Raw genomic sequence first — 26,104 nt, forward strand, 5'->3', positions numbered from 1 at the left:
GTATTTTTCATTCAAAAAGGATGTGCAACAATAGCTACAATGGTTCTTACAAAAATAAAGATAGCAGCTGACAAAAATAGCTTTCATTCTCAGGAGCCACATAAACACAACCGTGGCTACCCTCGAAACAAAACAAAAAAGAGGTGAGTTCTCACAATATCCCTCTTCCCTTCTCTCCCTTGCCTTGTCCAAAAGGCACAGCGAACCTGCCACTGCTTTGTCATCCCGCAGATGTGGTGCCTCTTGCAGCCACACGTTTTGCACGAGCCTTGCACCTGCCCTGGCCTGTGTGGTACGTGAACTATACGTTCCTTTTAAATTAACAGCAGAGGCACTGAGTCTTTGCAGGCCCATAAACAAGCCTGAAAACTTCGCTGGCGTTCAGACGAATTGCTTTAGACAAATTCTTTTCCAAACACCGAGCAAGGTGGTGCAGGTTAGCATACTAGATTCACATTTGGGAGGATGACGGTTCAAGTCCCTGTCTGACTAAACAGATTTAGATTGTCCTTGATTTCCCTGACTGGCTGTAGACATATGAAGGGATGGTTTCTTTGAAATGGTACAGCCAATTTCCTTGCTGTCCTCAAACCAATCTAAGCTTGTGTTCTGTCTCTAAAGATCTCACTGTTGACAGGACATTAATCCCTAATCTACTTCCTTTCTTTTTCAAGTTATCTTACACATACGTACTTGCGCACGCCCACACACACACACACACACACACACACACACACACACACACACACACACACACACACAAAACCTTTGCAGTTACTTTGTGCCTGCTCAGTACACAATGCCAGGGCTGTAGTCTGTAAGAGAGGAGACAAGGAGTGGGACGGAGGGGGGTTGGGGAAGGATGATGAAGACTCAGAGATAAGCAGCAGGTGTAAATGATAGAAGTGTGGAAGGGAGAGGGCAGCAGGTGCACAGGATAGCAGAATGACACAAAGGCAGTGGCACTGGTGAGTTTTTGCAACACATGATGATGATGATGATGATGACAGGGAGTTGGTTGGGAGGGGACGACAGAACCGAGGGATGTAGGAAAGAGAGACTCTTGGGGAAAAGTGTGTGTGGATGAGGTAATTTAAGTTCATGAAAGCTGGTGCTGAGGGGCAAGGATGCAGTATGAAGGAGCCATTGAAATTGAACTTAATATGCTTGGCACCGTGGTACACCACTGGGTGGCTACAGTTCGACAGTGACAGTTCATTTGGGTGGATGGTTGGTGGTCATGCCCACGCAGAATGCTGTGCAGAAATTGCAGCAGAGCTGTTATATGACTTGTACGAGTTCATAGGTGGCCCTGCTTCTGGTCGGATATGATAAACCTGTAATTTGGACTGGACTAGGGTATGCTGGGTCGATGAATTGGACAGGTCTTGCACCTGATTTTTTAACAGGGATATGAGCCACATGCAAGGGGTTGATAATGTGTGTGTCATAGAGATCTAAATCAGGATCTATACCCTGCAAGCCACCTTACGGTGTGTGGTGGAGGGTACTTAGTGTACCACTGTCACGTCCACCTTTTCCTGTTCCAGTTGTATGTAATTCACAGGAAGAACAAGTGCTGGTAAGTCTCTGTGTGAGCTCAAATGTCTCTAATTTTATTCTGATGGTCTTTTCCTGAGGTATGCATAGGAGGGAGCCATATATTTGTTGACTCTTGTAGGAAACTTCAAGAGTAGACAGTACCATGATGCTGAACATCTCTCTTGTGGTGTCTGCCATTATAAATAATTTAGTATTCCATGATGGTTTTGTACTTACTAAATGAACTTATAACAAAATGTGCTGCTCTTTGAATCTTCTGTGTATCCTGTATCATTCCTATCTGCTGTGGATCCCATGCTGAAAGCAATATTCCATGACCCATAGCTTTGGCAGCATTTAAGGAACAGGACGTGGGACTGGATTTTAGCTAGGTGTAGGAGTCCTTTTTTGAACTGATGCAGACAAAAGGCACACTTGGGGTGGGATGTCGCTAGGGAGGAGGAAAGGATTGTAAATGGTTTGATTAGTGATGGGTAAACACAGGGTAACAGTGAAGGTATAAAAAGCTGATGTTTGATAAGAGAGAAAACAAAGTAAAAAATGTGAAACAAAACACAAAAAATGGACAGATGAAAGCATTAGTCAGTTCTAAAGGGAACTATGGATATAATTTGTGGGTTAGGGAAATGAAAACGCAGAAAGAAGCTGTAGTGGGAACTTTAGGATTATTCTGTGATGCGAGGCTGCATTAGCAATCAACATCTGCAGAAAAATAAGTAACTGCCATAAAATGATGTGTAGAGGAGGGATGGATCCATTTGGAGTTGGAAGTGAAATGTAGGAATGCGCTAGTTAAGTAATGTTTAACTGTGATCCAGCAGACAGGGTGGAAGGAGGATAGTCAAAGCAGTCACAAGCAATGCTATAGGATGACCCAAAGGTGACATACGATTACACCGATCAGGCCTGGTAATGCACATGCTTAACAACGTTGAGAAAGAAAACATGTGGAAAGATATGCACTGAGAATAAGAACTTTCAATACTATTTATATGTTCCTTTTAGTTATTTATTGTTTTTCATAGAGGCCAGTGGTATAATGCACCCATGGGCCATGATTTATTAATTTTATGTATTTCGCCAGCTATCTGATTATGATGTTACTTTATTTCATAAGTAAATAGTTATTTTATGTTGTTCATGAGCAGGTGGCTAATAAAGCTGGAGTACCGACACAGTTAATTGTACAGTCACAGAAAACTCTACCATCCACAATGACTGTGCAGCATATTCAGCAGGTCATAAAGCAAGTACAGCCACAGACAGTTCAACAATTCACACATGTAAGTGTGGTTTCCAGTATTTGTTCTTAAAATGTTTATATATTTCAGTTTCTATCAAATACTTATGCATCTTCATTTTTATCAGGAGTTATTGTATTTTTCCTGAAATGCTACATTGTCTGCTCTCCTGTGACATCCATCATACATATACTCCTAATCCGGTAATCCTGCTCCTTTTTTGAAAAAAGGAGGAGGAAAAAACCACACACACACACACACACACACACACACACACACACACACACACACACACAGAGAGAGAGAGAGAGAGAGAGAGAGAGAGAGAGAGAGAGAGCGGGGGGAATCATAATCCTATAATAAGTTTAAAATTATTGTGCTTCGCCTAATATTACACATTCACTGGCAGTATGTCAGTGAACATTATCCTCACAATACCATCTTCCCCCACTGAATTGTTTTCCCTGTAGAACTCCATTGTAGCTTTAGTGTGCTAAATTAGACTTTGTTGTTACATCAGGTATTACACCCATTCCTTATATATCTCTCTCTCTCTCTCTCTCTCTCTCTCTCTCTCTCTCTCTCTAGGAGGGCACTCTTTTTACCTTGTACTTAATAAATCACAGTGGAAACATAAGCTAGGTCATGGAAATGTGAAATCTGTTCGGAAAAGTTTATAAAGTGCCCATTCAAAGTTCTTAATTTTTTATTACTTACAGTTGCCTTTTCATGATTACAGTTTCCAAATTAAACCAGTCATCCACTATAACCAGAAAACATTTCCGCTAGTTGCAGTATTTGTTGTGTTGAAATGAAGTATTATGATGAGCTCTGCAACTTCTGTGTTACAGAAAGTAACACGTTTTGGAGAGGGAAAAGTTGACTTTCCATTCCTATTTTTATAATATCCTAGAATATTTCATCATAGAAGGAGAGAATATTTCTTGCGCAGTAACATGAAAAAAGATAATATGTGTTGCCCACTGTAGTACCTCTTGCAGAGAGCTTTTTAAACAGTTTGGCATACTGGCAACAGTCTCACAGCCCATTAAATCTCCTGCAAAGTACTTTTATCACCTACCAAGTAGTGTAAAGAACTTATAACACAAACTTGAATCATATCTGTTTAACAACTCCTACTTCATAGAAGAATTTGTAACTGTATAATAATATGGTGTGTGTGTGTGTGTGAGAGAGAGAGAGAGAGAGAGACAGTGAGAGTGAGAGAGAGAGAGAGAGAGAGAGAGAGAGAGAGAGAGAGAGAGAGAGACTGTAAAACTGAGTCATTACATATCATAGCGATAGGTCACAATGATAACCCATGGAACATGTAAGTTGTAAATTAAAAATAAAACAGGTAGCAGACAGAAGTGATACTAACTGGACCAACTCCAGAACATTTTCCACACAAACACTATATCATTTATCCCAACCCTTTAGGAATTAATTTTTTCCTTGGGCACGTAAAAATCAATCTAAATCTAGTGTCCATGGCAGAAGGTATGTATAATTATATATCATATTTAAAGCAGTACATAAAACTTCCTCTTCAAAAGAAGTAAATTTCTAAATTGAAACCAGTGTTAAATGATTTAATTAATAAAACAGTGCACCAGTTAGGTTTTTACATACATAGCGTGACTACTACTACTACTACTACTACTACTACTACTACTACCCGGCTCTAAAGCCCTTGGAGGGCCTTGGCCTGCATCACAATATCCTGCCATTCTATCCAATCCATGGCTTTCTGGCTCCATCCTCTGACACCCATCTTTTTCATGTCTTCTTCAATTCCGTCCATCCATCTCTTTCTGGGACGTCCCTTCTGTTGTCTGCCTCCAGTCTTACCATTAAAAATCTTCTTACATGTTCCGTCTTCCTCCATTCTGACCACATGTCCTGCCCGTCGCAGTCTTCTTATTTTAATGGTAGTGATAATGTCAGGTTCTTCAAAAAGTTGTTCTAATTCTGCATTCGTACGGATGCGCCAACCTTCTTGGTCATATATATTTTAGGCAGAACCTTTCTCTCCCAAATGCTAAGGATCCTTTCCTCATTTGCTGTCATTGTCCATGTCTCTGCACCATACATAACAACTGGTCTTATTATTGTTCTGTAAATGAGGATTTCAGACTTTCATGATAGAAGTGAGCTCCTAAGCATGGGTAGTGTGGCAAAGTAGCATCTGTTGCCTACTGCTGTTCTAGCTTTTGCCTCGCTGCAATGTCATTTGTCTCTGTGATAGTTGATCCGAGGTACTTGAAGTCTCTCACCCTTTCAAACTCCTTGTCAGCTAGTGAGATTTGGTAGGTTTCACTGGTTGGTCATTGCCACATGTTTCATCCATTCGACACTGACTACCAGGCCAAGTTCCCTTGCACCTCTCTCCAGTTGTTGATAAGCATCAGCCAGCACAGCGGTGTTTCATACGAGTAATGCCACATTATCTGCGTAGGTCAGGTACTGCAGTGAACGATTAAAAATGGTTCCTCCTCTATTTATCTCTGTCTGACTTATGACATTTTCTAGGCAAAGGTTGAATAGCAGTGAGGAGATATTGTCACCATGTCTCAGTCCCATCTTCACTTCCTCTTCTCTGGAGATTTCACCCTGTATTTTTACTTTACAGTTGGTTTCACTGAGGGTCATCATACTAAGTTTAACAAGCTTCTTAGGTATTCCTGCCTCCTCCATCACATTCCGCAGTGTTGTTGAGATGATATCATAGGCTTGTTTAAAATTGATATAAAGCTGATGTGTGTTTATTTGATGTTCATAACATTTTTCAAGATGTATGCGTAATGTTAATATTTGGTCAGTTGTTGATCTATTTCTTCTAAAGCCACTCTGATGGTCTCCAATTCTCTCTTCCACATAGGGAATAAGCCTCCTAGTTAGGATCTTGGAGAACACTTTATATGTAGTATTTAGCAGGGATATTCCTTGGTAAATCTGGCAGTTTAATTTATCTCCTTTTTTACGTATGGGGCATTATGTATTGCTTCCCACAGTGCTTCACCACCATATTTGAGAAGTTCCACCTAGATCTGATCTTCTCCAGGTGCCCTATTATTTTTTAAGGTCTTAATGGCTTGTATCACTTCCTCCAGCGTGGGTTCTGGTGTTAAGACCTCTGGTCCATAATAAGTTATTTCCACCAGTTCTTCTTATTCTAATCCTTCTACTTTTGGGTTCAGTAACTCTTGGAAGTATTCTGCCCATCTGTCGAGTATTTTATTACTCTCCCCTATCAAATCCCCTTCTTCATTTCTACATATATTTTTTCTGGCTTGAAACCCAGCCTTTCCATCTTTATCTTTTAGTACATTTCACGTACTTGCTTCTCTTTTCCTAGCTGTTCAGTTTCTTCCAATTTTTTCTTTCTAGTGCTCTTTTCTTCTTTCTGCAAACCCTCTTAGGTACACGGCACTTCTCATTATATTCATTCAGATTTGCTGTAGTTCTTCCCTGAAATAATTGCATTCGTGCTATGTTACGCTCCTCAGTTCTTCTCATACATCTTCATCAAACCATTCTGCCTTCCTTTGAGCCCGTACATGTCCCAAAATCTCCCCAGCTACCTCGAGGATTGCAGTCTTACATTGTTTCCACATTATTTCTATATGTTCATTTGATGTGTCGGTATCGATCTTAATCCCCTCTTCTATTTTCGCCTGATATGCCCGCTGTATTTCTTCTTTTGACTTTAGTTTCTTAATGTCAAAACTTTTCTGTTTGTGGCCTTTTTGTCTACTCAATAGTGAGATCCTTTGCCTGTACTTAATTCTCACTAGATGGTGTCTGAATTGCAGTGAGCTCCATGTTGGCTCATGTCTGATCTATGCCTCCTGTCAATCAATATATGCTCTATATGATTTCTAGTTTGTCCATCTGGTGACATTCATGTTTCTTTGTGTATATTTTTTTATTTCTTTGTGTATATTTTTGTGTGGAAACCATGTACTGCTGACAGTCATGTTTTTACTTATAGCAAAATCTACAACCCAAATTCCATTGTCATTTGTTACTTCTTGGAGGCTCTGTCTTCTAATAGTTGGCTGATAACCCTCTTCTTTTCCTATTTTTGTATTCAAGTCTGCTATTAAGATCTTAACATCATCTTGAGGAGCCTGATCGTACAACTGCTCTACTTTACTATAAAACTCATCCTTCTGTTGTTCATCTGCCTCCCTGTGGGTGCATGTACATTTGTAATTGTTAAGTTGAAAAATTTTCCCCTAAACCTTAATGTGGACATCCTTTCACTGACTGGTTCGAACAGATGTCGCATTACAGCATGTTCCAGTCCTTTAGCGACCACAAAACCTGAACCAAAGGTATTCATTCTCCCACCAGTATAGAAGATTGTGAAATTTACTGAGGCCAGTGTGTCACTTCCCTTCCACCTAATTTCCAGGAGAGCCAATGGTTTTATACCGTAGTTGTTTACTTGCGTGAGCAGCTGCCATAAAGCTCCAGCTTGGTATAGGCTCTGCACATTCCATGTTCCTATGTACATCTCTCTTATCCTATATTTGTTTGCTGGGGTAGTCATCAAAATAACTGTCCAGCTTATTCCTTTGTTAGCATCCACAACAAGTGATTTTTACAGGGAAAGAATGTTAATCTTCCGCCCAACCATTTGAGGGGTAGCCTCTTACAGCTCGCCGGGTAGCTGGTTCCATTTTCAGGGTAACATCCTTAGCCTTTGTACCTGTAGATCCCTCTACTGACTGCAAGGTAGCAGCTGATGGTTGGGGGCTCCTCTGCCTTTCTTCCAAGCCATTGGCCCTCATACCTGCTGGTTTTGGTCCACCCCAGGTATTTTATTTCCCTGGTACCCTCCGTTTCTGGAGGACGTTCTCCTGTCTGCCCTTGGGGAGGCACCCAGTGGGGGACCAGCAACCCCACGTGGGCAGGGTGTAATAATATGGTTTGTGTGTGGAGTCATTACAACATATCATAGCGATAGGTCACAATAATGACCCATGGAACATGTAAGTGGCTAAATTAAACATAAACAGGTAGCAGACAGATGTGATACTAACTGGACTAACTCAAGAATATTTTCCATACTGATCTTTCAAAATAGAATCTGAAACTATTGACGAGGTAATTCATTCAAAGGCTAAAGTTGACAGTCTGCACAATCATTCTACAGAAAGCATTGACTTAAGGTGTATTTTTATCAACTTGACTTTTGAAAAATGCCTTTTACCGCCAGTGACAGGTATAGGACAAGTTAGGAATATTTGTAAGCTTACAGAAGTATTGGGAAAAATGTCAATAACATTACTTTCTATTTGTTGTTGTTGTTGTTGTGGTCTTCAGTCCTGAGACTGGTTTGATACAGCTCTCCATGCTACTCTATCCTGTGCAAGCTTCTTCATCTCCCAGTACCTACTGCAACCTACATCCTTCTGAATCTGCTTAGTGTATTCATCTCTTGGTCTCCCTCTACTTTCTATTATGTAACTATTATGTGACTAATGAGCTTCATGGAGATCTTTCAGCGGAAACAATTGGTGCTAAGATCAACACTTAATCATTTGGTTCCTTCCCACTGATTTCATATTCATTACTACCAGTTGTCCACCCCCCGAAACTGAGTGGTTAGTAATTCTCAGGACCTGGGTTCGATTCCCGGCTGAGTCGGAGAGTTTCTCCGCTCAGGGACTGGGTGTTGTGTTGTCCTAATCATCATCATTTCATCCCCATCGACACGCAAGTCGCCGAAGTGGCATCCAATTGAAAGACTTGCACCCGGCGAACGGTCTACTCAATAGGAGGCCCTAGTCACACGACATTTACATTTACCACCAGTTAACATAAGTGTCAAGAGCCACGCTAGCAGCTTTTAGTTTTCCACAATCCCGCATCTCCAGATCATGAATATTGTATAGAAAGCTGAAGCTCTTGTTTTGATTGCCCACAAGCTCAAACCTATTTTTTAATAAACACATGGCTGTACAAGCTATAAGGTACCAAAAAAATTAATTTTAAGGCTAAACATTTTTTGGCATATCAAGTCCTGCATCACTCAGGTACTGAAGAAAAGACATTTTAATACCAAAGCTGCTGTTTATTATAACTGTCTGACCAGTCTCAACCTTTGCTATTTTTACAAGCCACATATTTGTTTTGAGGCTAGGGTGGTCATGGACAGTTCTATTTACGTTGTCAAATTTAAATTATCTCGTATCTTCATTATCCAGCATGATGTAATCCACATGACAATACCATTGGTTTCAAAATGGAGAATTTTTATTATTGGCTTACATTGTGTGTCATGCTGAGAATTATTAAAATAAGAATGTGTTGTTGCAGTTATCGTCTCTGTTTGACACCCTGTGGAACTTTTATAAAAGTTTAGTGACTCATTAGAGTTATTCCACCCTCCTACTGAATAAAAATACAGACTTACACAAAAATCTATCCATATTGTGTGACATACCACAGCATAGCCATCTCTAGAAAAATCAGGAAGTACTGACTTCTTGATTTTCTTGTTCTCACCCTTTTAAGTTGGGAACACGATATTAATTTTTCACCTGTTTGATAGGGTTATGACCTCCTTAACAATTTATTTAAAACTTTCAAAATTTCATTTTATATTGCAGGAAGGACCAACTGGCTCACACATTGTTAAAGTACCAGCTGACTGACTATCACGTTTTGGAAAGATCTTTAATGTGCAGCAACATGTATGCTGCATTTTTTCGTGTTACGGAGGTATAAATTCGAATTCCACCAAAACAAGTCATAGCACATGTCACGTGATCTCGCCAGCTGACGACATCATAGAACACGTGATGTAGTCAACCAATAGCAAGATCACTCTTAAGTAGCATAAATATACAAAAAGAAAAGTTAATGGTTTAAATTAATATACATACTGTTGCTACAAGAAAAACAAAGCTTTCACAAATAATATTGGTCACGAAGATTAATAAGCTGCAAGAGAAGCTAAGCTTCCACATATAATGCTGATCTTTTTGCACGTGTTACACTATAAGATACGTCACAAAAATGTGCCAGTAAAATATTTAATAACGACGTAAATGTCTGATCTTCTGGGCTCGAAATTCTTCTAGATGGTCGTCCTCAAAGAGTTGATTTTTAAATGAGGGTCAAACACTCTGTGATTAAAGAAATTCATTGTACATTCTCGCACATAATTCATCTTGTGTAAAAGGAAATTTACTTTGAAAGTAATACTTTTCAAACCACCATTCGCAACATTTTCCCGTGACCTGTTAGGAATTGGTTCGTTTCAGCAGTTGCCAGAGAGCGCCAGATAACAGGCGTCACTGTGCCTGCGCAGCTACGATGATGCAGGAAGACCGCATTTCGTACGTGTAAAACATTAAAAGATCTTGCATTATGTCATAAAAGAAACAAGACATCAAAGGATACTTCAAGAGCATCGGAATTTCATGAACCATACTAAAATGCGTAATTCGCCTTAAAGTGCACAATCGTATGTCCAGATTCGGATGTTAATTTACTTGAGTACCAGTACTGCATTATCTCATGTTTACTTCATTACTATGGCATAATGCCATACGAGCTAGAAGATGGAAAACGTGCACTTGAAATGTAGCGAACAATTGAAACTATCCAACAGTGTGAAATTAAACACTTCGTTTCAAATAAATTGACTGCCTCATCACAAAAGACTAATAAAAGCCAAATCTCTTTAGCAAACCGGCAAAAATAACTTCATTGTTCTGCAAGGTGATTAATGCTTAACTGTCAGAAAGGTGGAAATAAAACCTGAAACTAACAATATAGTTTAGCCTTCCGTAATTATGCGAACATATTTTAATTCGTTTGGTAGCTCCCGGCCACAGAAATTTGTTTTGTTTTCATTTCATGTGAGAGCAATAAACGAAGAGGAAACAGCAAAAATTACTCAACGTAAACACAGGTCACATGGAGACTACCCACCTCCCCACTACAACTCAGACTGCTCTGTGCATCAGCCCCGGATCTACAATATATCCGAACTGGGACAATACTAGATAGTGGCACACAGCCACACTTCTGTAACCAGAAGCAGGAGAAGGTACTACTCAGATGTGACTCAAATGCGCATGCGCAAGAGCCCGCCCGCAACTGCTCATATGAATCTAACGTAAAAACAGCTGTGACGTCACGCTCATCGGAGGCAATTTGTTGTTAGGAAGCACTGCGTATTCTTCCTAAAGCTTTTGACACACTTTGGTTGGCAAAGCTTGTATGATCACTGTGTTTTGTTGTTGTATATGGCGCATTTCCTTTTGCGACTTAAGTTTTATTTTCGTTTTTCTCTCTCTCGTTCATGTTTTGTTGCTGCAGTATTATTCTGCAGAAGTGGGATACAGTAATATCCTTCATTAGAGTATTGGTTCTTACCAGTCAAAATCACAAAAATTTTAACTGCTAACTAAAAAATGAAAAATTCCTGGGTTTTTCCCGGATCTCACGGGTCGTATACACCCTGACTTTGCTACTTCTTGTGCCTCTCTTAGCTCGTGGCAACTCTTGTTGTTTGACTCTTAAACTGACCCTTGATGCTGACGTTATGATCACTGACAATTGTAGATCTTGTCACTAGAACACTTCTTTTAAAATCCACATTGATTGCAGGAAAATTATAATAGATGGATTTTTACTATCAGCATTTCATTCCTCCTCATCCTACACTCATGCTCATAAATTAAGGATCATTGCAGAATGTGCTGGCGCTAATAGGGCACATAGGGAATACACACGACACAGATCTGTAAGTCCACGATATTGGTGATAAGTTGAGAAAACCATCCCGAAACACCTGTGCTACAAAATGCCACTGTTTGCTGCACATGTACCCCGACATCAATATAGGATATGATCGCCATGCACATGTACACAGGCCCCACAACGTGTTGGCATACTCTGGATCAGGTGGTCGAGGAACTGCTGAGGTATAGCCTCCCATTCTTGTACTAGTGCCTGTCGGAGTTCCTGAAATGTCCTAGGGGTTTGAAGACATGCAGCAATACGTCGACCGAGAGCATCCCAGACGTGCTCCATGGGGTTTAGGTCTGGAGAACAGACAGGCCACTCCATTTGCCTGATATCTTCTGTTTCAATGTACTCCTTCACGATGGCAGCTAGATGGGACTGTGCGTTATCATCTGGAAGAAGGTGGCACCCACTGGTGCAAAATGACATCCCAATACACCTGACCTGTTACAGTTCCCCTGTCAAAGACATGCAGGGGTGTACGTGCATCAATCATAATCCCACACCACACCATCAAACCATGACCTCCATACAGGTCCCTTTCAAGGACATTAAGGGCTTGGTATCTGGTTCCTGGTTCACGCCAGATGAAAACCCAGCAAGAACCACTGTTCAGACTATACCTGGACTCGTCCGTGAACATAACCATTCCAATGACCATATACTGTGTTCCCGACACCAGGCTTTACTGGCTCTCCTGTGACCAGGGGTCTGTGGAATGCACCTTGCTGGTCTCCGGGTGAATAAACTATGTCTGTTCAGTCGTCTGTAGACTGTGTGTCTGGAGACAACTGTTACAATGGCTGTGGTAACATCCCGAGCAAGGCTACCTGCAGTACTCGGCCGTCTCCAAGCACTGATGGTGAGATATCGGTCTTCTTGTGGTGTTGTACACTGTGGATGTCCCGTACTGTAGCACCTGGACACGTTTCCTGTCTGCTGGAATCGTTGTCATAATCTTGAGATCACACTTTGTGGCACACGGAGGGCCTGTGCTCCAGTCGCCCTAGTATTATACCCCTCATAACATCATCAATATGTGTTTTTTGAGCCATTTCCTGCACACTGTCACCATTTGCATTCTGAAAGTGTCTGCACACTTACTCGCTGCACCGTACTCTGACATGCACCAAAGCACCTCTGCATATGTGGACTGCTGCCAGCGCCACCATGCGACGACCGCGCGTCAAATGCACCTCATGGTCATATCCCAAGGTGATTTAAACCCGCAAACCACCCATCAGAGCATTGTTTCACCATGTATCAGCATTATCCTTAATTTATGAGCATGAGTTTAGTTTACTAAAATAAGTTGTTTTGTGTCCACTGAACATATGGTTTATAAAGGAAGGCCCTCGTAATAATGACAACAGATCTTGATGTTGTAATTTATACAAAAGCTCTCTTCAAAACATAATTCTACAGAGTATTACAACAAAAATTTGCATTATCTTGAGTCCTGAACACAGCCACTATTCATATATGCTTTAACTGTTAGTGTATGTGCTTTCAATAGCAACTCATCCTCTTTTTATTGTGTCTTTGTCCCTCACCTCCACAGGGTTGACATGGTTAATTAAGGATTTGGCATGGTTAGTTAAGGCGTGGCCAGATGTCCTTCCTATTGCCACACCTTACTCCCCTGGGGCCGAATGTGTGCACCCTTTACTGTCTGTGTTTAATAATATTCATGTGGAAGTGAGCAAAAGTTTTCTAAATGTTTGCAAATCATGTATCTGAGACAAGACGTAGGTATCAGCTTGGTATTCACCTAGTTGGATGTGGAAAACCACCTAAAAACCACATTCAGGCTGGCTGGCTGTCAGTCCACCAAGCAGATTCCATCCGGAGCGAGCATGCCATCACATCCTGGAAGCGGTGTATTAACATGATTGACTATTCAGACTAATGCTTTCTATATCCACTGCTATACCTATCTGATATGGGTTCCACACACTTTAGCAGTATTCTAGAAGGGTCACAAGAGTGTTTTGTAAGCAATCTGTAGACGGACTGCATTTTACCAGTATCCTACCAATGTACCAAACCTGCCACCTTCTTTATATTCGACTACGCCAATATGATCATACAATTACATATCCACACAATGCTACACCCAAAAATTTGTACGAGTTGGCCGATTCTAATTGTGGCTCATGTACTCACAACATACTACATTTTTGTGGTTTGTAAAATGTACAGTTTTACACTTTTGAACATTTAAAGCAAGTCGTCAATCACTGCATAACTTTGAAATCTTTTTAAAATCAGACTCAATTTTTGTGGAACTTTTTCAGATATTATATTATAGATAACTGCATCATCAGCAAAAAAAGTCTGAGATCATTAATGATATTGTTGACAAGATCATTTACATACATCATGAACAGCAAGGGTCCCAACATGCCTGAAGTTATTTCTACATCTGTCAATAAATTGCATACCTAAGCATGCACAATTGAGTCACAAATTTTGGTTGATGCCAAATATGGTCATACATTTTTTGATAAGCATCAGTGTGTGGTATTGAGTCAAATTTTACTTGTCAAGACGTACTGCATTTTCCTTATTGCTTGATCCACGTAAAAGTGTTGTGATAAATGTGTGAGTTGGGCTTCATATGGCTATATTTTCAGAATCCAAGCTGGGTAGTATAAAGAAGATCATTCATTTGAGGTGCTGCATTATGTTTGAGCTCAAAATATATTCTAAGATTGCGCAATAGATGTATGTGTTATTTGACAATGTTTCTGTGGATCCCTTCTGCTCCCTTTATTGTAAATGGATCTTACCTGTGTATTCTTCCAACAGCTAATCTCGGGTTTTTTTGAGAAATCTGTGGTATCTTATGATTTAGAAGACAGTCTGTTGAAAATTCTCTATATGAATGGGTCCTTGCACATTGTTCAATTTCCTTTCTCAACCGCTGTGTCAATAATACATGTTATTATTATTTTTGCAGTAGCGTGAGAATTAAATTGGGGCACAGAACTCTTCTGTCTTCTGCTGCAAAGGAACATTCAAAGCTGCAGTTCAGGATTTCTGCATTTGCTTTGCTATGATTAATTTGGGTTCCTCAGTCTTCCATAAGTGTCTGCACAATAACTTTGATGTCACTCGTGGCCTTTTTATATGACCAGAATATCTTTGGGTTTTGTGATAACATTCTGCTACAGTAGCCAGGAAAACTACGTGTATTGTCCTTTCATTTTGTATTTCTTTTATCTATATCCCTGTGCTTTATGTTATTCCTATTGTGCAGCAGTCTCCGTTTCCTCAGAAGCTTGTTAATGGAGACTGCACACCATAGAGTAAATGAAGATAATATTCATTACATTACTCCTACTGTGCAGTAGTCACTTGCTTCCTAGGAAATTGTTAGTGGAGACTGCACACCACAGAGTAAATACAGATAATATTAATTTGTTTCTATTGTGTACTTGTCTAACTGGTTCTTGTACATCAGCAGCAATGACACTTGCTACGTATCCCCCCTCCTCCACCACCACCACTGCTGCTCTCTCTCTCTCTCTCTCTCTCTCTCTCTCTCTCTGTGTGTGTGTGTGTGTGTGTGTGTGTGTGTGTGTGTGTGTCTATTTTTCTGTTGATGTCGGAGACATTGGCATTTTTGTTGTTGTGAAAGACCTTTATACTCATTTCAAGCTAAAAAAAAAATGCATGACTGAATGGCACTATCCAAAAGCACTGAGCCAACTGTGGTGCACCACGAATCATAGATAACAGGGCTGAATGACAGCTGTGGAGATGTGTATGGGTGCAAAAGCACTGGAGGCTGTCAGCTTTACCTTTCCAGTAACCACCTGCAGGTGCCTCATCCCCTGCCCCAGTGCTCTGACACTTATTTGTCCACATCGTCCCCTCTTCATGGGATTGGATTATATGACAAAGAATGCGGGGGGCCCTTATCTACGTGACACTACTATCTACCTGGAGATGCTGCTTTAACACAGCGAAACTGGTCATTAGTAAATCTTTGCACAGTAGCTGTCTGCAGTTTATTCAAGTTCAATTTATCTCTTTTTCAAGGTCTATTGTGACCTTAATATTACGATGAGGAGAATTTAAATATTCCAGGAACTCTTGTAGCTTTTCAACTCCATGTGGCTTCACCACAGATTTGTCACCTTTGTACCAACAGAAACATGTTAGCGGATTGTAGTGCCTTTGCTTCAAAAGTGTCCGATTTATAGGTTTGCCACAACAGGTGGATGTGCTAAGAACCCATATCTTCCAAGGGACAATGAGTAGCATTGAGAAAGCCGCGGGATACAAGGAAACTGAAGGTTTTCCAACCAAAAACAACATCATTTTCCTATTGTCACAAGTGGACTACAATAAGAAGATTTTTGATCTTTTGAATGACATTTCATACAGACGGATAGATGTCAATCCTACGAATAAAACTGAGAGGGAGATGATGACTCTTCTCACTGAGTCAGGCTTCCCACATAACATTATTAAGGACTGTAAAACAAGTACCCAATGAAAGAATTCCTCCTGAGACCCATAATAATGTTGGCACATCATTGTGAACCCCTCATTTGCAGCCCTGCAGACTTTGTACAGTACCTCAATCAACTGTCGTTTCCAGGATGAAGATATTCAGGTCAGTTTCAACATAGTCTCCATCTTTATGAGAGTTCCCCTCTCTTATTCCATGGAATTACTTGCAGAAGAGTTCAACATTTGTGTCACAGAATGTTTTAGGCATGTTCTGACATCTCCTTGTTTCCTGTTTGACAGAAATTGTTATGAACAAACCAATGGCATGGCGATGGATAGTCCTTTATCACCTATCACGGCAAACCTGACATGGAACACATTGAAGCAAAGGCACTAGAACACACCAGGTTGAAAGTAAATTGTTCCTATCAGTAGATGGATGACACATTTGTAGTATGTGCCACATGGAGTAGAAAATTTCGACAGTTCTTATAACATTTAAACTCTGTCCTTCGTAATATAAAACTCATGATAGAAACTGAAAAAGAGGACCCACTATCTTACCTAGATGTGTTAGTTAAGAGAAGAATGGACAGATCCCTGAGTTGCACTGTATATAGAAAATCTTTGCACACTGACCTCTGTGTCCAGACCTCTAGCCATCATCTCTCACCACAAATTAATTTGGTGCTAATGACTGTGCTCAATAGAGTTCGAACACTTTGAGGCAAGAAGAGCCCTGCCAAAGTTGACTGGGTGATACAATCAGAATCACGACCACCTGAGAAAGAGGCTGAAACTGACAGTGAGGAAGAGAAGCCAAAAACTGCCGATCTGTCATATGCTGGCCCAATAATAGGAACTATCAGCAGACTCCTACAGAAACAAGGCATCAAGTGTGTTTTGCTCCCTTCAACGAAGATAAGATTGTTTTAAAATCTTGAACATGGCTGTAAACAGCAAGTGTACAGCAAGAATCTTGGAAAGAATCTTCTGAAGAAGATAATTTTACGATTATCAATACTTAGGCCAACGATACTAATGAACTTGCAACTTCATTGCAACATCACAACTGGTTGTATGATCCTTTCCAAGTATTCATTGTAAAGTTAAACACAATCTATGTCTTCGTAAGGTGTATATGTTGGGAAACTCAGAGAGAATTTGTTTTACGGAATATCAGTGCGAGCTCTGAGAAACAAAATAGCATCATTGGGCATAGCGGGCATCATAGGACAGGCCTTCTGTTTGCACTCTTGTACTGAAGTACCACTGGGCTGTGCCCGTCTGACTTCTAGGAATGCGCTAGGGGGTTCATGAAGATGGTGGTTTGGTTTGTGTGTGTGTTTTTGAGTAAATGTTTGTTTTGTGTGTGTGTTTGTGTGTTTTAAATGTCCCTAAAGTGGTGCGTTAGGGTTAGTTTAGGTCTCTTATGTTGAAGGTCTGGATGTTCACAGCCTAAATTTCGAATGAGGTGATGGGGCAATGTTTGTGTCCTCTCATAAAGTTTGGCAGATTTTTCCTTTATGAGGGAATAGATGGTGGGGTGTTCCAAGAAATCTCTGATTTGTGTGTTGCGGACGTATCTGTCAGCACCTGTGATTACACGGAAGGTTTTATTTTGTAGCCGTTGTAGTCTTGAAAGTGAGGTGTCTGACACCATTGACCACACTTCCGAACCATACAAGATGACCGGAAGGATGAGTTGGCACCAGAGAAGCATTTTGCATTTCAAGGTGAGTCCTTCACCCTTCAGAAGAGGGTAGTTGGGACAGGAGCGTGCACCCCTTGTTTGCCGCTTTCTTTATGTGTTGTCTCCATGTGAGGCGGTTGTCGATCTCCATCCCGAGGTAGGTAATACAATTTCACCAGCCTAGGTCCCGACCACCAATTGTTAGTTGTTGGTCTGGGAGTTTTAGCCTGGTTGTGAAGTATATGGCCTGGGTTTTACTCGGATTGATTTTAATTTTCCATAAATTGCACCACTGCGTTATGGAGTCGAGGTGGGCTTGCAGCTTTCATCGTATGAAGTCAAGGTTGCGGCTACTCCTGTAGATGGCAGTGTCATCGGCGTAGAGAGTGATCTCTCCGCCGACCTGCTTCGGTATGTCGTTCGTGTAAATGGAGTATAGGACGGGACCTAAAACCGAACCTTGCGGAACTCCGGCCGCAATCGGTCGCATCTGGCTCGATCCTGTCCCATTTCTTACGAAGAAGTGACTCTGCAAGAAATGAGTCAATGATCTTTATGATATGTTCTGGGCACCCTATGTGATCTAGTTTGAATATTAGGCCATCGTGCCAGACGCGGCCGAATGCTTTCTCTATGTCCAGGAATACTGCTCCTGTGGATTCTGCATCATAGGGAATTAAACTTGATTGTAAAATAGCTGTGTGAGACTAGCAATAATTCACAGTCTGGTTGGTGCCAAGGCAGCAAGTAAACTGGGGTAGCAGGGAACAAATGATTTATGGAGTGCAGTACTCTATAAAAACATAAGATACAATGAAGTACAGGTCATGTGTAGCATTGATCACATTGACTGGAAAACCGTGATACAGGACACAGAATAGGTCCAACATTCTTCACGATCACTTAAATGATGCTGTTTCTTTGGGGGCTCACCAAAGCACACCAGGGAGCCAAACCAGGTGGTCTCTCTAAGTGGGCCTGTGAGCTGTATGGACACATGATATCTGAAATTGTGTGCATCATTAGTGAATATACATCACACACGTAAGCAAAACTCACATCTGAAGATGATGTCTGGGACAGTCACCAAAACATTTTTGTGCAAAAAATGGAAACAACAACTTGGCAGAACATCCAGAAGCACACTATTAATCATTCATGCTGTGGGAATCTGAGAGATCATGATAAGTCTACATTTTATCAGTTTAAGTGCCCATTATAATAGAGTAGTATTATTCACATTGAACATGAATATTGTCTAATGTTTTATTTCTATTTTGGAAACTAAACTGATGATTTTATTTCAGTGCACTAATGATTTTTGTTTGTTTGTTTACTGGTTATACATTTTCAAGTTTTTGAGTTGTGGAAAACAGAACTGTCAACTACACTCCCCCCCCCCATAAAAAAAAGTCAACAATGACTTGTTCACCTTATTTTTTAGGAATAACTCTATAATGTTGTTTCATAAACTGCGTGATGTGTTGTTCTGGTCTCAGAATAGGAAAACCAAATTAGAATGATGCACATATCCCATCATATGAAACATTGGTTTGGCTAGTATAACTAGGTATTACTGGGCAAGCATTATCAGACTTTCACAAAAAAGACATTTCTTCATTGGAGATAGGCCACATATTACCATTAAAAAAATGAGAAGGAAGTTAGTTTACTAGTCACCTACAAGTACAAAAAATCCTTCAGTCCTTCCTTTTGTGTGTCATTATCAATTTGGATTTTTACTTCCCATGACCTGCAGAATTTTCTATGTTTGTCTTGCACTATTCCACTAAAGATTGCAGATTAGTTTAAAAAGTCTAGTTCCATTTAATAAGTGTTAAGTATATTCTCAGAACTTTATTTCTGCCTGAAATATTGAAGATTTCTGTTGTAAAAATTATATGTTGTATTCTGCAGGCATCTGGAGCACAGACATTAGCCACCCAGGTGTCTGGAAGCCAAGTTTATTCCCTTGCAAAGGGTACACAAGTGTCCGGTGCTACATTACACACACGTATGCTCCCTGTTGCAGGCAACCAGCAGACATTGAAGCAAATACAGGTGAATATTTGGTCACTAAATAAAATGAATGTTTTGTTCTTGAGTTGAATCATCTCTCTGAATTATACCCCATAAGTGTTGAATAATATTCAACAGATAAAAACCACATCTGCTTTATTCAAGTATGAAAGCTTCTAGGAAATATACATCTATATTCATACTCTGCAAGTCACCATATGGTGGGTGGTAAAGGGTACCTGGTACGAGTGGTAGTTATTTTATTTCCTGTTCTGCATGCAAATGGAATGAGGGAAAAATGACTGTCTGTAAGCTTCCATACGAGTCCTGATTTCTCATGTCTTGTATTCTTGGTCCTGCAAGACAAGGCGTGTGTTGGAGGCAGTACGATTGTTCTGGAGTCTGTTAAAAATTGCATTTCTCTAAACTTTCTTAATAGTGTTTCATGAAAATAATGTAATCTACCCTCCAGGGATTGCCATTTGAGTTCGCAGAAGATTTCCATAATACTCACATACTGATCGAATCTACCAGGTCTCTGAATGTGTTAATTTCATCCTAATTGGTGGTGATCTCAAACACTCAAGAGTGTTCAAGGGTGAATTGTACAAGTGTTCTGTACGCAGCCTCCTTTACAGATGAGCTACACTTTCTTGGAATTCTCCCAATTAACCAAAGTCAACAATTTACTTTCCTTATATCCAAACACCAGCTTTTCAGAATTGCGCAGGTGGGAACTCTCCATGTGGCATATCCTGTATTCCTGTACCTCCTGGCTTCAACTTTCATTAGTCATTGTCCTGCACCCACCTATCTCCTCCCCTGTCTCTACTCCACCACTGCACACGGCCCTCTATTCCACCAATGCACCCGCGTCTTTTTTTACTTCTCTCCTTTTCCGCAGCACCCCAACCCCGTGGGTTACTCTCCATCTAATATCCAAACTGTACGTAGCTGCCCTATCCTCTCTCCACCTCATCCCTGTATGCTCCCACAAGCAGCACTTCACTGTGTCCCGCCCCTACCCTGCTATGCCTCCCCTTCCCCACCCTAACTGTCTCCTTACCTCCATCACGCAGATTGCTTCTCCCATCATGCACTGGCCTTGCCAGCCAGAGGCTGTGGTCATATATCTGTGTGTGTGTGTGTGTGTGTGTGTGTGTGTGTGTGTGTGTGTGTGTAAATGAATTTTTAAAACCAAAATTTAGAACATCGCCTATTCTTTTCCTGTTTTCTACTGCCACAACAGACAGGTCTTTGAGTGATTGAATAGAACCCTTCGACTGGCTTATCAGTTTTGCGTAGGAGATTTTTCTTTTGCCTATTGACAGCTCTGTGTTCTTTTTTGAACCAAGAATGCATCAAGTTCCACATTTTGTTATTAAGCGACAGTGAGTCTTTTCCATCCTTAATACACTTACTCAGCACATTGCTCCAGAGTACGATTTGTAATTAGTTAAAAGTTTGTGCAAAATTCATCTATGTATGTCATATGGGAACTAAATGACATCCATTCATTGTTTAAGTAGGATGCTAACAACTGTTTATCTGCTTTGTCCAGCATAAAAACCCTCCTAGCATTCTTGATGGATTTATTAACTTTAGCAAGCAATGTGACTATGATGACTCCATGATCACCAGTGTCTGCCCTTATACTGACACTGTCAGTAAGGTCAGATCTATTTGTAACTACAAGGCTTAAAATATTTTAATGCATGTGGATTTTCACATGAGCTGTTCAAGACAGTTAACAGAGAGAGCATTCAGAACTTCTTTGCAATATGACTGTTCATACCACCTCAACAAATCCATAAACATCCCAGTCTATACTCAGTAGATTAAAGTAACCAGCTAATACTGTATTGCAAGGGTACTTCTGCCGTATGAAGCATAGACTTCCTTTGAATCATTCTGCAACTGTTACAGTGGAATCAAGTGGGTGGTAAAAATATCCAGTGATTAATTTGAGTTCATCTAGATCAGTGAAGAAATCTTGGCTTACAGAAGAAATACTTCAGTTGACCCAGAAAAGAATGAATTGCAAAAATGTTCAGGGAAAGGCACTTAGAAATACAACAAATAGGAAGTTTGTGGAAGCCAGTGTGAAATGGTTGCAGAAAAAAGGGAAAGAAATAATAGGTAATTTTCTTTCGGAATTTTTAAAATCATTGTATGAAGTGGTAACCCAATGATTATTCAAGTTAATGTGTAGAATGTTTGATACTGGAGATATACCATCAGACTTTGGACAAATATCATCCACGCAATCCCGAAGATATCAAGGACAGATACATGCAAGAACTATCACACAATCAGCTTAACAGTTCATGCTTCCAAATTGCTGACAAGAGTAATATGCAGAAGAATGGAAAAGAAAACTGAGGATCTGTTAAATGATGATCAGTTTGGCTTTCGGAAAGGAAAAGATGTAGTGATTATAATCGAAGCAATATTTAAGTAAAATCAAGACACCCTCAAAGTGTTTGTTGACGTAGAAACAGCATTTGTAGGGTGCAAGATTTTCAAAATTTTGAGAAAAATGGGATTCAGCCATAGGGAAAGGAGTGATAAGAATTACTGGACCTTTTGGATGAACAGCCTATTGAGTATAGAATATGGATTGAGAGTAAATCTAGGAAAGATAAAAGCAATGAGAAGTAGGAAACTGAGATTAGCGATAAATTTAACATCAAAATTGGCAAGCATGAAGCAGACAAAATTAAGGGATTCTACTACCTTGGAACCAAAATAACAATGATGGATGCAAGGAGGACACAAAAAAAACAGAGTAGCAATGGCAAAGAAGGCATTCCTATCCAAAAAGCAGGGTCTACTAAAATCAAACATAGTAGCATCATGGGCTTTCCATTGTAACTTTTAGTATCATATGAGGAAGAATTCTGAATTTCTGAGAATGTTATTTTGGAGCACAGCATTGTATGGCAGTAATTCATGGACTGTGGGAAAACTGGAAAAGAATAGAACAAAGCATTTGTGATATGAGGCTTTAGAAAATGTTGAAAATTAGGTGAACTGACATGATAAGGTATGCAGACTTCCCCACAGAACCTGTGAAGAAAGGAACATACGGAAAACACTGACAGAAAGAAGGAACAGGATGATAAGACAACTGTCAAGATAACTTCCATGGTACTAGATTGAGATATAGAGGATAAAAACTGTAAGGGAAGACAGATATTGGAATATCTGCAACAAATAATTGAAGAAATTGTGTACAACTGCTACTCAGAGGGAGAGAAATTTGTGGTGAGACACAAAAAAAGTAACAATTACTCATGTCCGGGAAACTTTGCAGCTGGACTCATTTTCGATCTCGAGTGACATAATATTTCTGTCAACTGCAATGAACACTTCCCTTCTTATGATATCTAACCTGCCCTTGGATATACATTCCATGTCTTCTTAAATATTTCAGAGCTTTCTATTTCAGGTTTCATCCAGCTCTCCATTCTAAGAATATTTTGAGCATGACAGCTTTCCTACTAGGTGGTAAATTTAGGGACTTTATGAGTGCCTCAGCAATTTAATGTTGAAATCTTGACATTTGAAGCTGCCGATACAATATTGCAGTGCCTGTGTTATTATGATTATGATACAAAGTTCCTTTTGACATGCATGCACATCCAGAGGAACAGGCACTGTGTTTGACCTGTATGGGAATATACATAATGGATGTATGAGTACAGGTCGTAGATGCATGGTGGACGACATATGGAATTTTGGGTCTGGCTGTGGGTTGTGCATGGATAGCCAAATGGTAAGGCAGCTGCTCACAATAAGCAGGAAATGTGGGTTCGAGTCTCTTTCCATTATACTGTCTTGTTCGTTTCATTTATGTAGTCCTTCTATGTATTTCTTCCACTTTTCAGTCTCCTTTCTTTGGTTAATATTGGCTCAACATCTGAACTCTAAATGTAATACATCTGTTACTCTTTTCTCCAAAGTTTTTCTTGGTTTTTGTATTTACAACACCTATCCTTTCCTTAGTCATACATGCTTTTACAACTTTGCATTTCTCCTCTATTCCTTCCTGCTTAGCAAATTAGTATTTTCTCTCAGCCTCACTTTTTGAATAAGTGTGTTTCATTTAGCCTGTTGAATTTTTATATTTTCTTCTTTCATCAATTAAATTTAATATCTCATGTGTATTTCAAGGATTCCTTGTCTTTCTGTCTATTTTTTTCTGTGCTGCCTTCAATATTTCATTTCTCAAAGACACCCATTCATCTTGTATTATATTTTTTTCACCTGGTTCAGACTGTTATAGCCTAATGCTTCCTTTAAAATTCTCAATGACCTTTGGTTGTTTCAACTTATCCGTACCCCATCTCCTTAATTTCTTACCTTCCTATAATTTCTTCACCTCTGATTTGCATTTCATAATGAATGAATTATTGCTTCAAGTCCACATATGGCAATGTATGATGATTTAAAGCTTGGCTTCTAAATCGCTATCATACCATTATAAAATTATCTGAAACCTTCTGATGTCTCCATGACACTTCCACATATACACTCATTTCAGGATTAAATTGCGCTGTGCACAAAACTGTACCCCTTTTCCCCAGTCCATGTTCTGTTGCCTTCCTTCTCTTCCTATCACAATTAAAATTTTGTCTCCTCTAAATGTACTGAATAATTTTATTTTATCTCATTGTACATGTTTTTCAATCTCTTCATCTGTGGAGCCATAAGGCATATATACATGCATTACTATGTTGAGTCATGGGTTTTTGTCTTTGCAGTTCATAGTGATTTACCCCTATTTGGTGTAGTGTTGAAATCCCCATACTCACCTTACCAGAAATCATGCTCTTCCTGCTAATTCACTTTACTAATTCTTAGTGTATCCTACGATTCAGCTATTGTCTTTAAGGCATGCAAGTCACCTCACCACAGCAATGTCCATGTTGTTACTAAGCTTATTACTCAGGCTTGTCCTTCAAACTGATTATTTTTTATGACTATGGATTTCTTGTTTGATAACAGCTTATGGTGCAATGAGCTGCTGAGAATACTCTCACCAATTTTTAAAAATGTCTGTTACGTCATCAAGGATGCAAAATACTGTAGATTCTACTACTCCTCGGTTCTGAAGCCCTTGGAGGGCCTTGGCCTGCATCACAATATCCTGCCATTCTATCCAGTCTATGGTTTCCATCTCCATCCTCTGACACCCAGCTTTTCTGTAGAGTCTAGAAGCCAAAAATTGAAGTCCTGACAATAGGTGATACTTGTACTCTGTGAGGTAATGTCTAAGTTTGCTGCACAAAACTCAGAGGTTTTGTGACATTGGAAGAGACAGTATTTATACTGTGATAGGATTTTTAATTCCCTACATTTTTATCTTTTTCTTTTTGAAATTTCAGGTTGTGGCAGCACCAAATGTCCGGAGTTCAGTACCAAATGTTACTATTGACTCTTGTGGAAGGCCTCAAGTGAGTGTAGCTTCAACCTTGTCTTCTGCACTTGCTAATACCATAAAAGTGGCTCAGTCAGGATCAACTGTCCAACAACAGGCAATTTTATCTCAGGTAGCACCAGCATTTCTCAGCAAATAATTTGCAATACCTTCGCTGTAGAGTTGTGTTTTTTTTTCCTCACATTTATCCATAATAATATTATTAATGATAATAATGTGGTTTTTTCTGTCCTGAAATACTATACCCTATATTACCACCGTAATTATTTATTGTTTGAGTACTTTCTCACTTTGGATACTATTACTTTTATTGAAAAATGGTGAGGTTAAATTAACATGAATCCTCTTCGATATAAAAGGAAGTAGCAGGTCAGAACATTTGAGAGATATTAGAATGATGATGAAACTGCTAATTCTTTTTTTTTTTATCAATGTACAGAGCTGAGGAGAGCAACTAAACATGTATACACATAGAAGAATTTGGGAAGAAATTTGTTGTGAGTGGACTTTCCTAAGTGTAATGGCTGACAATTGTGAAAATCAAAGAACCCAAAAACAACGTGGTTGCTAAGAATATTTTGACTATATTGTGCTCAGCTACAGCGGCCCCTTTCACATACAAATTAAGCTGTACTCCCTTTAACATGCAACACTGTGATGGTGGTTATCCTACCCAAAAACATACCTTTGCCCCTCACAGTGTTATTCTCGCTGCCCCTCCATCTGTGCATTGTATTTATACTGGCCCTACTCTCAAAATCCCCCCCCCCCCCCCCCCCCCCCAATTAACCATGGACCTTGCCGTTGGTGGGGAGGCTTGCGTGCCTCAGCGATACAGATAGCCGTACCGTAGGTGCAACCACAACGGAGGGGTATCTGTTGAGAGGCCAGACAAACGTGTGGTTCCTG

At 39.9% G+C, this 26,104-nt stretch overlaps 1 protein-coding gene across 4 annotated transcripts in view; it reads left to right on the top strand.

Annotated features, from left to right (window-relative positions):
* The window catches only part of LOC124802186 (helicase domino), a 436,722-nt gene that overhangs the window by 375,666 nt on the left and 34,952 nt on the right, over positions 1-26,104 (top strand). For 3 of the 4 annotated variants that reach the window (XM_047263131.1, XM_047263130.1, XM_047263132.1), the window contains 3 exons: positions 2,712-2,846; positions 19,651-19,794; positions 25,143-25,307. In XM_047263131.1, the coding sequence (XP_047119087.1) occupies positions 2,712-2,846; positions 19,651-19,794; positions 25,143-25,307 (444 nt within the window). The remainder of the gene's footprint in view (positions 1-2,711; positions 2,847-19,650; positions 19,795-25,142; positions 25,308-26,104) is intronic. The other variant, XM_047263133.1, reaches the window with a different exon arrangement.

Source organism: Schistocerca piceifrons, chromosome 1 (genome assembly GCF_021461385.2).
Source record: "Schistocerca piceifrons isolate TAMUIC-IGC-003096 chromosome 1, iqSchPice1.1, whole genome shotgun sequence".
Taxonomy (NCBI): Eukaryota; Metazoa; Arthropoda; class Insecta; order Orthoptera; family Acrididae; genus Schistocerca; species Schistocerca piceifrons.